This window comes from Dicentrarchus labrax, unplaced genomic scaffold (assembly GCF_905237075.1).
Source record: "Dicentrarchus labrax unplaced genomic scaffold, dlabrax2021, whole genome shotgun sequence".
Classification (NCBI taxonomy): domain Eukaryota; kingdom Metazoa; phylum Chordata; class Actinopteri; family Moronidae; genus Dicentrarchus; species Dicentrarchus labrax.
In genome coordinates this window covers 7,370,199-7,387,233 of record NW_026136702.1, presented here as the reverse complement: position 1 = coordinate 7,387,233, position 17,035 = coordinate 7,370,199, and the positions used below count along the sequence as shown (strand labels likewise).

Here is a 17,035-nt window from a genome sequence, read left to right as displayed (position 1 = left end):
ATTTTAGGATAAATAATATTTACTGGTAAAGCTTTTTCCTAAACCCACTTCACTAAACAAGTAAAGAATTAGACAAAATAATAATTGATTGATCAATTAACCATGGAAATAATCTTCAGTTGCAGCATATGCAACAATATGTCAAAAAAGAAAGACAGCTAATCACTCTTTAAACATGGTGAGGTTATGTGTGTTTGGTCAGGTGACCCAGTTGCTATGAAACACTGAAATAAAGCACAAGCTCCTCCGCAGAGTTCAATTAATTATTAATACAACCAACACACTGAGTACAATAGATGGAACTGCTCACTTTCTTCTGACCACAGAGAATCACTCTGCCAACTATGTCCCCTTTACTGGATCATGGGTTGATCAGGACTGCGGCGGTGGAGCAGGTGGTCGCACCAATCGCAAGTCATTTATGCTACTTGGTGCTGCTGTGTGACAGTGCAGAGGAACCTGAACAGTTCAGCCAGCTGGAGGGGGCAGCTCAGGCTGTGGCTAAAGCTACTGAGAACATGGCAGCAGTGGCCGCCAGGTATGTACAGTGTGGAGTTTACTGAGATAAAGAACAGAAATCTAATGTACAAAGCTGCAAGTGCAAGCCTATAAAAGTTAAACTAACATCAGAATCAGATCTTGTACTCACACAATGTTAAAGAATAGAAATAATACGTATATTACAATATCTAACACAATAAATAGAATAGAAATGTATGTAAAGGTATATACATATAAGTAAAAAATAAAAATAAAAATGAGTTAATGTACGTTACAGTAATAAAATATATACACAACATGTGCTAATATATACAAAGTATGAAATAGTAATGAGTTTTAAAGATTGTGGTGTTGCCGGTGTTATAGATTATTACAAGAATGACTGAATAATAACAAGAATGACTGAATAACATCTGACCTTTTAAGAGACTGATATGTAATATATTATCTGATAAGCACCAGGCACTTTACTTGCAGGCAAATACGTGAGACAGAGGATGAAGTGTTGCACATGGAGATGTCATCCCTGTTGGAATCTGTCACTGTGTCTGGACAACATGTGCTTCTGGCAGCCCAGAAACTCAGCATCCAGCCCAGTTTGACTGAGCACAGAGAGGAACTTATCACTGCCACACAAAACGTCTTCCTGGGAGTAGTCAAAGTATGTTTTTTCTTCTTGGCAAGTATTTTACTAAATATACCAATCAATTTAAGATATCACACCTTTTTAAAAATAAACATAGATAGGGAGAAAGGAATGGCTGCTGGAAGTGAATGATGAGAGCTGCATCTGTTTTTTTACTTTCTTAGAGGTTTCCTTAAATGGGAATTTCTGGCTGTTTTATACCTGAAATACCTCAGATATTCATCCACAACCGATGGTACTTGGCCTTAACTTTCATTGTTGTTGTAATAGTTTGGTAATTTGTGAGGACAATGAATTTTTCCAACGTTAGCGACTTACTGATATCTTATCTATCATGTCAACCAGTGTCCAGACTGTCTGTAATTTATGAAAGGGGACTGCATCAGCTATTGCTCGTAAATTGGAAAAAGGACACAAAAGTCTTATTAATGACACTGTCGTAATCTTGTATAACTCTGCACTGGTACACATCACATGGTGTGAGTGACAAACTCTTCTTTCTTCTCTTTTCTTCTCTGGTTATGGAAAACACTTCCTAGATCTGCCAGAACTATAACAGCACACTGGAGTATCATATTTAAATACAGCAATTTGTGCAATTTCAGTTTCAACATTTTCACCCAACAATAGCGCTAGTCAGAACAGGCATCCAAAAAAAACTCCATCATTGCCTAAGATTTGGGAAGAGATTGCAAAATGATCTGGGATTTCTGTCTTTACCCATAATTGCTATTGCAATAATATTATGCACACAGCAAAACTTGTAACTTTAAGTAACATCATTTGATGTATGAGGTTTATTTATAAGTCATTAAACTGTATTACTGACATTATTGCATGACTAGGTTATATTTATTATGTTCATACAGGAATACTGTCAATGTGTTTGTTGCCTATCATTGGTAATGTTTGACAAAAATGTTGGTCTTGGTGGGCCATTGGTCTAATCCAAATTTCATGAGAATCCATACAGTTTCAAGACACTAAAATAATGTAATCTTCATGGTGCCACTAGAGGACAAGTCAAGGCTTCATCCTCTCGACCATGAACCATATTCATTTAGAAACATTTAGTTTCAGTTAGGACCAAAATGGACAGACTGACAGACTGACAGGCTGACACTAACACCATGCCACTAGCCTGGCTAAAAAATATAATATAGCTGTTCAGCATCAGTAACAAGTAAACTTATCTGTCTCTCTGCTCTTAGGTTCTGTTAGTGGACGACGATGCCACTGTAAGGAGAGTTGTAGTTGCCGCTGATCGAGTTTTGGAGTGCCTCTCTGAGCTTGGCTCCTCCTCAGACATGAAGTCTCTGCTAAAATCTTTCCAGGGGTTTTCTCAGGCTCTGCTTTTCCTCAACAGTCTGACAGTGGAGAGAGCAAATTCCCTACAGGATCCCAGACAAACGAAGCAGCTTCTTGATTCATTGGAGACCCTGAGGAGGTGCATCTCCATGCTGCACACGGCCATGTGCACAACCATCAAACACCCTACAAGCGAGCAGGCACAGGCAGCCAAGAGATACATTCTGGACAAGGTGCAGAGCACTGTGAGTGACATTATTAAAATACTGAAAAGTGAATGCCACAGTGGATCACTGGGTCCTTGTGGATATTACACATGGAGGAGGAACAGTCTGCTTCAACTACTTACCAACTCCTCCACCTCCTCAATCCGAGACAGTGGCTTTGACAGTGTGGTAAGAGATCTTGTGTTTCACTGTATGGTTGTGGCAAACTCTTCTCGTAAAGAATTTCAGCAAAGAGTGGTGAGTCATTGTCGTCACATCCTGCAGTTCTGGTCAGACGTAAAAAGGATTTTGAAGTCCTCAGAGGATCCTGATGATTCTGAGCAGAGTCTTGAGAAGACCTGCACTTTGTTGGTGCAGCAAATACAAATGCTTGACAAAGCTTTGATGACTACTGTGTTTTATCAAGTCTTGGACACATTTTTAACAGCATCTTCTACAGTTGACGAACTTTTAAGTGTGATGAGACAGATCCTGGTTGCGCATTCTTCTACAAAGATGGATCTGAACTTTATTCAGCCCCTAGTTGAGGATTTCATTTCTTCCACTGATGAAATAATCCAAGTTGCAAATTTTATCTCAGCTGTGGCCGTTGATGCAAAGAGTTTGGAGAACGTGGAGAACTCACGAGCATGCCTTACAAGACTCAGAGCTCGAATTGCACCTCTTTCACTGGAGCTGGCGGATGATTCAATGCAAACTGTTCAAAAGCTTCATGAGGTGTGTCAAAAATGGCAGGAAGAGACTGGTCAGCTTCAGGATGCTCTCAGTGATGTAATGGATGTGAGGGAGTTCACCAGTATTGCTATTAATGAGATGGTCAATGACCGGCATGGATGTGACGCAGCATACAGAGAGCAAAGCTATAGATTGTTTAATGAACATGCAACAAACCTCATGTGTCACATGAAGCTGGTGATTCAGTCAGTGAGGAGGCACTTGGACAGAAGTGATAACCCCATCTACAGGAATGGCCTCCTGGTGCTGCTGAAACAGGTTCAGTCATCTCAAACCAAAGTGTGTGAGTCAGTCAGAGACATGCTTTTAGGTTCCAGTCTAAATGTGGAGGTATATACTACTTTTTCAGATAATGTTTCCATGGCTATTCAGCATTTTAAAGTGCTCAGAAGGGGACTGGATGGCCAACAGCATCCACATCTCCTTAGCCCGCTTCGAGAGGGGGCACGTCAGCCTGAAATCGACACCTGTGAACTGAAACTGGATCATGTGAGAAGAGGCTTGGATTCTCCTGTTTTTGAGGTTGTGGAGAGGGATTCCCAAATCGAACATGAGGAAGAGCACTCAGATGAGGAAACCATAGAAGTAGAACTGGCTCGTAAATATGACAGCGCTGATTTAAAGATCCCAGCTGTCTCCGATGAACCCAGACTGATCCACAAGCCTCTTGAATTTGACCTTTTACCCCTCTTGTATGAAGTTGTGACTGTGACTAAAGGAAAAGATGTGACAGCTCTCAACCAGGCCTGCACTGGTGTTCTTGAGCTGTCAAACTGTTACGCTCAAGCTGCAAAGGAAGCCTTGGCCATTGTTGATGCAGTTGATCATCAGACGTTGGAAAGTTTCAGAGCAGAGCTGGTGTCATTGACTCCGCTGCTCGTCCAGACAGCTCAAGAGACGGCAATGAGCTCAGGGAGGAGCACAGAGAGCCTCTACAAACACAGCACACAGTTTTCTGACCTGATTAACAACACCAGAAAGGTTTTACTGCCGGTGGCTGGAACCTGGTATCATGCTGTTTACACTGAGCTGCAAGCTCATCTGCCAACAATGGCAGCCACTGCTATGCAGCAACTAAATGAAGTGATGACTTTGTGTGCTGACATGGTCCAGCTCTTGACATCGTCTGATTTAACCTCACAAAGTGATGGTCAAGAAACATTCAGCGTTTTACATAACAAGCTGAATAAAGCCCAGAACAACACAAGGTGTCTGGTAGAGTTTTCTATCTCATTTAAAGGAGAGGTAGACCAACTAGAGGGACTCTGTATCCTCTGGGGCCTCTCTATTCAGATTTTGCTAAATTCTCTTGATAAGATTTTGGGAACATCAACTGCAGTGAACCAGTTGGGCCCTCAGAAACAGCTATCAGTCCTGTCTGAGAACTCGCTTCGAATCCAGGAGGCAGCTAGGCTAACCAGCTTAAACTGTAAAAGTCCTTACAAATCAAAACAGTTAACAGGACACCAGGATGAACTGAAAACACTGACTGAAGCCTACCTTAAAGCTGCCGAAGAGCTTGACATAATGCCAAGTGTGATGCAACTTGCAAAGTCGGAATTCTTTCTGAGACGTCTTTTGATTAAAATTAGAGTGCTCTCTGGTCATTTAAGCAAAGCAAACAAGGATTATGACACTGCACTTCAAAATATTGTGAAAATTGCCTATTTTGCTGCAGGGAACTTTAGGGAGAACAACACAGAAGATTCAGAGCAGAAATTTGAAAACACAGCAGAAACACTTTTTGAAAATGTAAAACTTGCAACCAAACGAGTCGAGGACTCCTTAAACTACATCCGTGACCCACGTGCTCGTTCTAATCTGAGGTCCATCAACGACCACCTGTCTTTTCAGATCTCAGACATAATTAGCAGGGCGAGGCTCATGGTAGAGACTCACTACATTTGTGACACACTCAGTCTGGATGTGCAGATCCAGTGCTGGTCAGCCAAAGCTCACTATGTGGTGGTGGAGATCAGAAAGCAAGATGGGATTCACCAAGAGGCTAAAGAGCACATCAGGACTGGTCTGCAGGGCCAAACACCAGACAATATCAAAGAAGTGTTGGCGACAATCCCATCTAAAGTAAAAGAAGTAGAATTTCCCTCCGACACAACAACAACATCCTGGCAGAGAGGCAATACAGAAAGTGTAGATGCTGCAGAGCCAAATATAAACATGGCTAGTGTGGCCAACTATGGATCTGGACATATGGAAAAACATGTAGGTATGTCATGATTAACAATTTTCCAGTTCAGTGATTCCTTTTTGTTAAAATAAATCATGCCTTATTTTTTCTCTGTAGGATGATGTCGGGTCTGGTGCATTCAAAGAATCTTCTTCACTGACCTACACCTCCATCTTTCTCAAACAAGAAAGTGACAGCTGGGATCCCAAGGACAACAGAATCGTCCAGGTGACCAGGAAGATGGCTGACACAATATGTTACATGACCCAGTACTTGAAGAAGAGAGGCCCAATACCGGTAAGGACCACCAGAGGGCACTTTTCTGCCTTGATCTTGTTATTTGCAGGCACCCTTATCCACAATTGTTCCTTTTCTCTTCCAGAATAAAGAGGCATTTGTTTCTGCAGCCAAGGATGTGATTTCAAACTGCCAGTCAGTAACTCAGTTTATCAGAGTTATTACCAACCACTGCCTGGATAAACAGTGTACGGTTGAACTGTCCCTCATAGTCGAGCAGATTCTCACCATCACCAACCAGCTCAGCATCATCTCCAGGTTACAAAGAGTTTATGGATAATTCATGTGCTGAAACTAACCCAGGAAAAAAAAGAAAGTGAATGAGACAGTTTTTCTTTTCTTTATCTTTACTTAGTGTCAATGCTGTAACACCTGGGTGCAAATCATCTGATGAGATCCTGGTGAAGAACGCACAAAATCTACTCCAGACGGTCCTGCGTGGGGTCCACGCTGCAGAGACAGCCTGCATGACAGTAAATCTAACATTAAAAGAACCCCTAGCAAATTTGTAATATGAGGTCCTTCCTGTTCTATAGATAGATAAGATACAGCTCAAAGTATCGGTTATGTTATGTCCTGTGACTTGTCTCCTGAGTCATTAAAACTGTCCAATTACTCTCTTATTCCAGGGTTTGAAGCAGCCGGAGCCAAACTCAGATGGTGCAGAGGCTACAGCCTTGTGTTTCCAGTGGAGGAGGAAGCTGGAGATCCATCGAGCCCAGCAGACCTCTAACCCAGAGACTGATGATCTGGGTTTGAGGAAGACTTCATCCCACCCTGTAGCACCCAGTCTTGCTCCGCCAGTGAATGTGACCACTACCCCTTCAAAACTCAAGTAGTATTTGTGTCTCAAGAAATAAGAAGCCCAACACAGATCACATTCTTGTTTCCTATTTGATATAAAGACGTGAAACCCTCTTCACCCTTAAAGGGGACTGACATGCTTCGAGGACCCTTAAGCAAGGTGGATGACATAAAATAGTAGTGAAATATTAGTGAAGATGAGATTTGATGGTGGGAGAAGTATTCAGACTGTACTGGAGTAAATACACTCTATTACAAGTAAAAGCACTGCATTAAAAGTAAGAATACAGAAGTATCACTAGCAAAATGTACTTAATTTATCAAAAGTTAAAGTACTAAAAAATGGCAGTTGGCTGGCATTTTACTACATATTACATAGTTAATATTGATCACTGTGTAAGCAGCATTTTTGCTGTTGTAGCTGCTTGAGGTGGAGATAGCTTGAACTACTTTACATATAGTCAGTGGCTCCCAACCTAGGGCTCAGGCCCCTTTGATGTGTTACAGCATAAATCTGAGGGGTCGTGGAGGAGTTTTTTATATGAAACTCTGTGGTAATTTCTGGGACTTTTCACTTGATTTTTGCATTTTGTGAAATATTGAATCATTTTACTTTCTTTGCCTCAAACAGTGATTTAAATGAAACCATCCGAAAAGTTTAGAGGGGAAATGTCAATGACGGTTTGAAAGAAGTGGTTTGATCTTTAATACTGTTTTGTACATGTATTTAACTTATATGAATCTGAAAAGGACATAGTAACTACAGTTGTCAAATAAAATAGATAAGTAAGTAAGTATATTTGCCTCTGAAATGTAATGGAGCAGAAGTATAAAGTATTATAATATAGAAATAGTCAAGTAAAGTACAAGTACCTCAAAATTGTACTTCAGTATCATACTACCTGCTAAATGTACTTCCACCACTGGATATAACACTGGACCGGTTATGCACATTAAAAGACATTGCAACCTGATGATTCTGAAATAAAATACCGTATGTTTGATCTCTTTATTTCAGATATTCATAATAAAATCACTGAAATGTGATGGGCATATGTGTTGTTAAAATGTCATACAGTATTATTACAACCATATTCACCAAACTGACAGGAAAAAAATATAGCATTCATTAAAACACTCAAAAACAGACTGTACATGTGATACAAAATAGGCATTTACAATGTGACTTATGAAAACGATAAAAAAGGACACACAGCTTCACTTTCGGTCAAACAAGGATAGTTCACCTCAAAAGACACAGAACTGTCAAATAATACACACTGCCTAGCATTATGCCATCTTAAGCCTACAACTTTCACTCTTTGTAGCAAACATAACCCCATGTGAGTTCATCTAGTCAACTAAAAATAATTCAACATGAAACATAGTCATAAAGGTCGTATCTGTATCATATATATCTGCATCTTTCTTTCTATAGTACACTCTATTTCTTTCTTTCATTTGTTATTCTGATGAAAACAACTTATTTACAAGCTTGTCAGCAGTGAGAGTTTTGAAGCATGACAAATCAAATCAAGTAACCAATATTAATTTACTCCACAAACTCATTAATTAACTGGTTCGCAAGTCAGAAAAGCCTACAACACATAGGGCCACTTAAAATGAAAAAAGTCAATTCACAAAACAGAAATTGAACGGCTGCAATTTTACAAAAACCACACAGAATTTCTTCTCAGGTGAGCGGGGAACTGTCTCATACGTATTGCACAAACATTTCTGCAAGCAAGCTTAATTGTAGAGAAATTTAACACTGTAAAAGGAAACAGCAATCAGTCACTGCTACATACATTTTAGCCCGTTCCTAATGATGAACAAACTTCTGTATCTCAATATCAGCATTATGTAGCCTGTATGTGCCTTTCTTGGAAATGTGCATTAAAAAGGACCTGCAGGGATTCTTTTTCGATTATGTGACCTGATCGTGTCAGAGGACAAATCACAAACTCATATCAGGGTGTGGTAGGAAAAAAAACAGTAAATCTGTTGACTTATTGTGAAAAAATCCCTTCTCATAAAAGTGAGCATAAACATAAAAATCTCATAATATAAAAGTGTCTTGAAATAAATAAGTAAATACAAAAAATCTCAAGGGGGTTCATTTTATCGATCACATAGCATTTTGTCTCTGGCAACAGAGTGAATGAATGATCTATTCTACAGAGTGTAATGCCTGGAATAAACTCATAGTAATACAAGTTTACTGAACAACAATATGGGTCAGTCCTTCGTGAAAACTATACAAGTTAACATAATTCCTTGTTTTCTGGTTGTTTAAAATGTACATGGAAATCACACATTGATAAAAGACCTTAACAGACTTTCAAAATACACACTTGAGCATTAATATGATTATGTTAAAAAGACCTATGCACTGTGTGTGTGTGTGTGTGTGTGTGTGTGTGTGTGTGTGTGTGTGTGTGTGTGTGTGTGTGTGTGTGCGTGTGTGTCTGTGCATATATCGAGCATCATGTCCATACTGACAAATGTGTGGTGCACCAGATAGTATGTGATTCTATACAAGAATATTTATGTACAGAAATAAATAGATTCATGTAAAGTTAAATAAAAATTAATAGTGTTTACTGACAGAAGGGGGAAGCAGTGGGATCAAAAGTCTTGAACACGTCTTTAAGTGTCCTGTCATCTGCGTCCTCCTCTGGATTGTCCTGTTTTGGTTCTTCCTCCATGGCTTCCTCTTGCTCCTGCTCCTTCTCCTTCTTTTCCTCCGCCTCTTCTTGTGCTCCTGTGGAGCCCTGTCCTCCTACCTTAGCCTGCCTGGGGTCAGTGTACTGTGGTCGGATCAACCCGGCCAGTGCCTGGATGGGCAGATTATGAACTGCGGGGGGTTTCACAGGTGAGGCAGGAGGCACTGTGGGGGAACTGGAAGGTGGAGGCTGATCTGAGGCAACCTCTGTGCTTTTGGCCTCTTCGGAAGAGCCACTTCGTTGGGTTGGTGAGAGTGATGGTGGTGGAGTACTGTCTTTCTTATCTGGGTGTTTCAGAATCCCCACCTTTTTAGGAGGCTCTGCTTGCTCCTTCTGAGCCTGCTCGGTCTGATTACGAGGATCGTACAGACTGATGCCCCCGAGGATTGTGGTGGGACTCTCTAGCCCTCCACCAGAGGATGCCAGACGGGGGGCATACGGTGGCAGCTTCTCAGGCTCTGGCTTGGCTCGAGCAGTATGAGGAGAGGAGCTAGCACTGGCCTTCTGCAGCCTTGGGTCCACAACACCTCCCCCAGCGGAGGGCTCTTTCTGACCCAGCAGCTTGGAGTCCAGACTTCCTGTACGCTTGAGTCTGGGGTCCAAGGTCTTCTGCTGACGCGGATCTGCAGGTCTTTCTGCAGAGGTTCGAGACTCTAGAGATCCAGAGGACAATCGACTCATACGTTCCTTCAAACGTGCAGCTGCCAGTCTAGGGTCAGTCAGCGGAGGGCTAGAGACGGGGGGATGGTCAGGCATGCTTGTTCGGTTCATCTGAGCATCTGCAATTAGGGGTGGAAGGGGCAGGTTGATGGAGTGTTCCTGCTTGGGCACAAGGGAAGGGATGAGGTCCTCAGGGGCCCACACCACCGTCTGAGCGAAGGTTGGCCGCTGGAGCAGGATGTCCACCCGGATGTGGCTAAACTGCTTTAACTGGCAACGAGGGTCCCGCAGGACCACACCAGGGCTGGCATCTAGAGGGATGAGAACAGCTTTGTCCCTGAGCTCCCTTTCTCCTTCCTCATCATCATCTCCTGTAGGAGGCTTCTGAGGAGCAGGGTGGGTCTGCTGGCGATAGGAACTTGGCTCCATTGGTCTCATCTTCCTGGGGTCTCTGGAGAGCCGTGGGTCTGCAGCTCCATCCAACTCCTTTTTCACATCTGGTGGTCGCTGCCGAGGGTCTGTCTTCACACGGGGGTCACTGGGTGGGGCCCTCTCCTTCACAAGGCGAGGGTCACCCAGCACTGGCGCCACCGCGGCAGCCTGGGGGGGCTTGGACTGAGACTGCTGCATCTCGCTCTGCTTCTTTAGAGATTTAAGGATGGAGGAAACACAGCTCCCATCCTCCTCATCGCTTGAGTACCAGTTTGTAGTTTCATCTGTGGAGAATTAATTAAATGATTGATGATTAAATCATACTGAAGTGTTTAAAGTGTTTGTTCTCCCAGAGCATTCATAAATGATCTGTGTATTGACACCCTGTCACATCTGTGGCTTGTTTCCAAAACCAGGTTTACTGAGGTATAATAATTTCCCTGTGTCGTTTTACTTCAGTCTGTGCTCCATTTCTGAAGAGGTTCTGTGGTTTTACTTTATTTTAATTACCGGTAATTTAGCAATCCTGCTCCTGGCCCCTGGGACTTACCTCTGTTTGAATTATCATCTTGGCCCTCTGCTCGCTGTGGCTCACTCCCCTGTGGATGTGACTCTTGTTGTTGCGTCAGGTGTAAAAAGATGGCTTTCTGTACTGCAGGTGGTAAAGACTGCAACTGTGACTCTGCACCCATCTGCTGCTGTATGAAGGCCACACTAGGGTCTACCACGTTGAAAATTAAACACAATTTAGCAATTTCAGTGACAGTTAAAAAGGTAAATAAAATATTGTATAACCATATGAATATAATACTGACCTCCTTGTTGACCCATGGCCTGGTTTCGGAGAAAGTTACTAAAGAACTCTACTGGGTTCTGACCCAATGATGGAAAAGGGAAGAGGCCTTGCAGCATCTGCATGTCTGGTATTGGAGGGAACGGAGGCCTCTGCATATTCATCGGAGGGTTGATATTTGGTCGGTTTCCATGGAAGGGTGGGGGTTGACCAGGGGGGATTGGTGGTGGCATTGGAAATCCGTGTGGTGGTAGTTGTCCTGGTGGGCTCTGTGGCATGGGTGGCCCAGTGGGGTGGCCCACAGGAACAGGTGATCCAGGGGGAGGAACAGCAGGAGCAGAGGGGCCTGAAGGCACCATACCTCCGCTCTGCGTCTCCTCCGAGCCTCCACCTTCACCTTGATTCTGGGAGAAGTTGGATCCACTGGAAAAATAATGTGCACAATTAGGTTTAGGACGAGCTCCAAATACTAGTTTTGAGTTTGATTACACATTACTTTGGTTACCTCAGACCAATTTTGTGTGCCAAGTCTACAGTAGGTTGAACCTTGATTTCAAACAGTGAGGGGATCTTCTTCCCTGCTTGGCCAGAGGCTCCATCTGTAGGACTGCTCTGACCAGGAGTGGGCAGCAACCCCACCCCAGGAGGAGGCTTCGGAAGTGGGGCGATTCCCTGCTTTCTCAGATCCTCCAGCTCCAACTCGTCCTCACGGGCGTTCTCCTCTTCAGTGTTAATTATCTTATAAATGAGCCAGAAAACATAAATAGGACAGTTGTTAACCACTAGGTCTGAGACTTTCTTAGCATAGAGGTAATAATCAAAAACACTTCTTCCTTTTTGTCTTACCTTATCAAGCAACTCTTTGGTGACGTCAGTCAAAGCTTCGTGGGAGAATTTGCAGTTGTCCCCTTGATAACATTTGGCTCCAGTATGAAAGAACTTGCACGGGTATTCATGTACAGTCACAGGTTAAGGAACAGGGTTAATTAAATGGTATAATGAGATTTCAGTTAATTACTGTATGTGGTGCCTATTACACAAATGTGATTAACAATACTTGTTGTCATTGGTGAAGGATATTGTGCATGTAAATGCAATTATCTCCTTTACTGCAGTATCCTTGGAGGTAAAATTTACAAAGCTCCTTTTTCTTATCCGGTACTACGAGCTCATGTTCAAACTTGCACTGTTCCCCCTGTATGAAGAGAAAATTTTAAGGTAGGAGAGTGATTTTCTTTTTCAAATATTTCAGCAATAGCAATAGGCAATAAGCAAAAGAGTGCTACTATACCTTGATGCACCGACCCTCCAGGAAATACTTGCAGATGTATCTACCATTGTGTTCAACTGTGTGCTGATTGATAAACTCCTTGCTCATAATTGGCCGTTTCTTCTGAAAACCGGAAGAATTTTTTCCTTCCTGTGACACAAAATTAGCTAATTTGTTCATCTACGGTACAATCTGTACAGTACAAAGCTCAACAACACAGTTAAAAGCTGAAACACAGCAAAAAGTAAAAGAATGACCCTGTTTCTTATTTTAATGATTCATTGTGGATACCCATAAATATCTTTAAAACGCTTATCAAAATTTTAACTGTTCTAAAAATTTAAAGTCTTCTAAAAATACATATTAGTGTACATTGTGTTGCATACAAACAATATTTTAGCTTGATTCGCTCTGACTAATATAATACTAATGTAATAATTATGGTACAGAGAGTCAGCCAGTAATTGTAAATTGGGGGTTGGATCCCTGGCTTCTCCTGTCCATATGTGGTGTCCTTGAGACACTGGCAGGCCAGTGCCTTGCATGGCAGCTCTAAATTGTAGCACAGTGTCCGTTAAGTGCTATATAATGCAGTAATATATAATACTTCATTTTCAGGGGCATACTTACCGGTGCCATGTCTTCCATGCCCTGGTCTCCTCCTCGACCTCGTCCACGTCCTCCCCAGGGTTTGCCCTTCAGCTTCTTGTTCTTGTTGAGCATCCCACGTCCTCTTCCTGGTCCGCTTCCTCGGCCCCTTCCCCTCTGCCCAACTTAAAAAAGACATTTTGGAAGAAGTGAACAAACGCCGCTAACTTTGTTGACTCTCACACCTATCACATAAAACAGAATTTATAGTAAACATATATAGGTTACAGGAATGAAAAGCATTCATACACTGCTGTGGTTTCATCCCCCTCATGTTTCCTCTCTTCATCTGGTCTTTAGCATGGCGCCCCTTTCCCTGACTCTGGGAAGATGAATCTTTTGACTGTGGATACTCGGACATGTCATCTTCATAATCATCCTCCTCTTCATCGTAGTCATACTTGTCATCACTGTAGTCGCTGTATTTGTCAAAATCACTGCTCTTGTGTGGCGGGGACTTGCCGTGGCCTCCTTTTGAGTCCCGTCCGTGCTGGCAGGTCAACAGTCGAAGAGGAAAACTGTCACACACTAATGCTTATATGGAATATTTAAGAGTCAGCGTGCCAGCGGTGGCGGACTCACCTGCGAGGACTGGCCATCGGACTCACGGCTAGATCCCTGGCTCTTCCGGTTTTTGGGCCTTTCTAGTCGGTCGTAGTCAGAGTCGTAACTGTCAGAGCTGGAGCTGCTGGAGGGGGAGTGGTGCTGATGAGATGAGAGGGATCAAAGGAAAAACACAACATTAACGATTTAGTCCACATTAGTTTACATTCATGTCTTTATGTTGTATCTACAGGTATAAGAGCATCCTACTTTCTGTCTGTCGCGCCTCCTCCTTTTAGACCTCCTCTTCTCTCTGGTCTTTTTGTATCTTTTCCTGGAGTGTCTGTGAGTCTTTTCTTCTTTCTCTTTAGGTTTTTCTTTTTCCTTCTCTTTCTCCTTGTCTTCGTTCACCTCTGTGGCCTCTTTGTTTTCCTCTTCAATCCCAATCCCTTCATCATCTATTTCTCCATCTTCAAGTTCGCCATCCTCTCTAAAAAAGAGGAGAACCGTACAGTGAGTATACCTGTAAGGGTTTTATATGCACTACTGTCAGCCTCAGACATCGTTAAATGGTTTTCACATCATGAGCAAAACATCTGACAAGCAAATAATCCAAAATCACCTACTCTAATAATTTAATAAGAAATAAAAATGAAACTCTCATAATGTATTTTCCGTTCATTTGGAGCAAAGTAGCAAATATAATGCCAGACCGCGTCCAATACGCCCTAAGCCTTTCCTGTACTAAAACATCCTGTCAATAATTCAAGGCTAAGTTTTGATTTCCTGTGAACCAGTGGGCACTTATTTTATGAAAATCAAAAGAAATTCCACTTCATGAATGAAAACGATGAAAACCTGTGATTTCTAGAAGCAAGGTTGTTCAGTTTCATTATATAATGACAGCATGGAGTCAAAGATATAATTTAAGCACACATATGTCAAAAAGCCAAAAATCTGGACACTAGAATACAGTACATGTAATTTATGATCGGCCCGTAAGCATAATTTTGGGAGAATTTGGGGCTTTCTTTCTATTGTTTGCTGCAGCGCCCATCACATACATGTTTATGTTTCATGTCACATTTCAGACAGGGATGGTACATTTAAAACTAACTGGTTATAACACTAAAGAGTGGCAGTTAAAAGCTTTTGTAACACTTGGTGCATATTTAAAATCATGCCCAGACCAGCTGTTAATTAATACATTCTGTATTATAGTAATGACTGATACAGAGCGAATATCATGTAAAAGTATCCTAAAAAGTTTGACAAAAAATTGTCCATGTGAGACCATTCCCTATCAAAGAATGACAACGGTATATATCATCATTTCAGGGTTGATATTCTGTAATGTCAGCTGCTTCAAAAATATAGTGCCAGTAGGAGCATGAAACAAAAACACCATGAAATGGGAAAGAATGTCCACCCACTGATCCAGGTTTGTTTTCACAGACACTCGCCACCTCTTCCTCTACAGTCAGCGTGGATCAGCCTTCAACCTGACACCCTCCACATCCAAAGCTACTGTATCTTAAATCCACTTTTAGCCCGGTTAAAGCAGCATAGACCTCAAGATTCAAAATGAAACATAAGTTAAATATGTTGCATATGATTTGTAGAACTGGCAATAAAATCTTTTCCTATTTCCCATTTGTTCATAATGATGTACCTATCTGAAGATTAATAACAAATGTAGACAACCAGCATTACTGTTAGAATACTATTTATAAGCATGGTAACGGATAACTATTTAACGTGTATAGAAAAAGGAATTTTCTAGTGATACCATAATTACAACACTACGAGGTGCAATAAAACCACAATCTCATTTTTTCCAACCTATTTTTTGACCAATTTTAAGAGCTTAAAGAAGGTCTATCCATGTAAAGGGCAAAAAAAAAAAAGCCCAGTCTGAGGCATGGAAGGTGTGAAATAAAGAGAGGCACACCTTTACTATCTGAGACAACACCAGTTGGGTTTTCTTGCCAACCCCAAACTACATTGACTGTTTCTTCTTCGTTGCATGAACTTGTGTTAAGACAGTAAAAAAAAAAAACACCTGGTGAAAGCTGTGGTTTGACACCAGCTCAACTCTTGGCCCTCTTTGCTCACATGGTCTGACAGCTCCCCTGTCTGTCAAGGACTAGAGACCAATCACAAGGACACAGGCATGGCCTAAACCCAGCAGAAACACATAATCTCAACCCTGCGTGAACCCTGTCTCAGCAGTACTGCCAGGTGCCCGCTAGGGGGGAGTACGGTGCGAGGATGGGCGTGGCATTTCCATCATAGTCATTTGCATAGTCTCCTGCAGATGGCAACAATGAAGCCATGAATCCATCCCAGTACCACAACAACACAAACGATGAGGTCTGCTACCTTGCATGGAAAATAATCATGAATGAGTCTTTATCGACGCGGTGATGGGAAATCTAGGCTATTTTGGACAGCGTTACTCAATTGCACCAAAAAGGCATGCAAATATATATATATATTATTTTTTTTGAGAGAGAGAGGAGGGGGGGGGACCGTGGACTCTACACCCTGCAATTCATGGTTAAAAAAAAAAAAAAAAAAACAGTAACACAAGCATGTAGACCCACAGCACTGAAACGCACAGATGAGCGTATTAAGAATTGCATAAGAATATTACTCGACCTTTCATCCCCTGCAAGCTCAGAGTCTGTCATGTTTTTGTCAAGAACAGGGGCTGGGGGACTGGAAACAAGGCTCACAGAAGCCATTGGAAAACGGATCTGCCTCCCTTCTCTCCGGTACAAGAGTGAGTTAACTCAGTTCACTCAAGGAGACGTTGGGTTGTGAGAGATGCTGGAAGAGTTCAGACTGGAAAAAACTCACGGTGTTACATGTCTCGACAGAGACAGTAAACAGACACTCTCCTCTTTCATATCAATGACGTTTTAACTCTGTGAGCACAGCTTGATACCCCGCTTTGCTAATGTCCCGTCGGTTGACAGCTGCCATGGTGAAAGAGAGGAGACGGAGGGAGAAACAGACAGAAATGTAACCATGTTCGTTGATTTCAGCATCTTCCTAGGGTTTCTCAACAGGGACATCATCTCAAAATGGCTTCTGAGGTCTGCAGCACATTCCTAGATTGTGTGTTGCCCCGCGTATATATAGCCCCATCGGGATCGATCTAACTTGGTTACAACAAATCCTCATTCGCTATTGGTCAGACGTCGCACGAGCGACGAGAGCTGCGATTCTGATTGGTTCAAATCCATGTCCGT

At 42.2% G+C, this 17,035-nt stretch overlaps 2 protein-coding genes across 2 annotated transcripts; one reads left to right on the top strand and one right to left on the bottom strand.

Moving 5' to 3' along the window:
• Window positions 1-344: 344 nt before the first annotated feature.
• On the top strand, window positions 345-7,605 carry LOC127379550 (uncharacterized). The gene is made up of 7 exons (XM_051429305.1): window positions 345-538; window positions 979-1,162; window positions 2,359-5,640; window positions 5,723-5,902; window positions 5,988-6,160; window positions 6,258-6,375; window positions 6,532-7,605. The coding sequence occupies exons 1-7, from the start codon at window positions 345-347 to the stop codon at window positions 6,739-6,741; spliced, it is 4,341 nt and encodes a 1,446-aa protein (XP_051285265.1). The 3' UTR covers window positions 6,742-7,605.
• A 96-nt stretch (window positions 7,606-7,701) lies between these two features.
• Window positions 7,702-16,952, bottom strand: LOC127350539 (zinc finger CCCH domain-containing protein 6). Its single transcript, XM_051377258.1, has 12 exons — window positions 16,440-16,952; window positions 14,049-14,268; window positions 13,818-13,940; window positions 13,485-13,725; window positions 13,218-13,360; window positions 12,609-12,737; window positions 12,398-12,512; window positions 12,164-12,273; window positions 11,823-12,055; window positions 11,340-11,740; window positions 11,075-11,245; window positions 7,702-10,808 (listed from the first exon to the last, which is right to left on the bottom strand). The coding sequence occupies exons 1-12, from the start codon at window positions 16,523-16,525 to the stop codon at window positions 9,307-9,309; spliced, it is 3,474 nt and encodes a 1,157-aa protein (XP_051233218.1). The 5' UTR covers window positions 16,526-16,952; the 3' UTR covers window positions 7,702-9,306.
• Window positions 16,953-17,035: the final 83 nt, after the last annotated feature.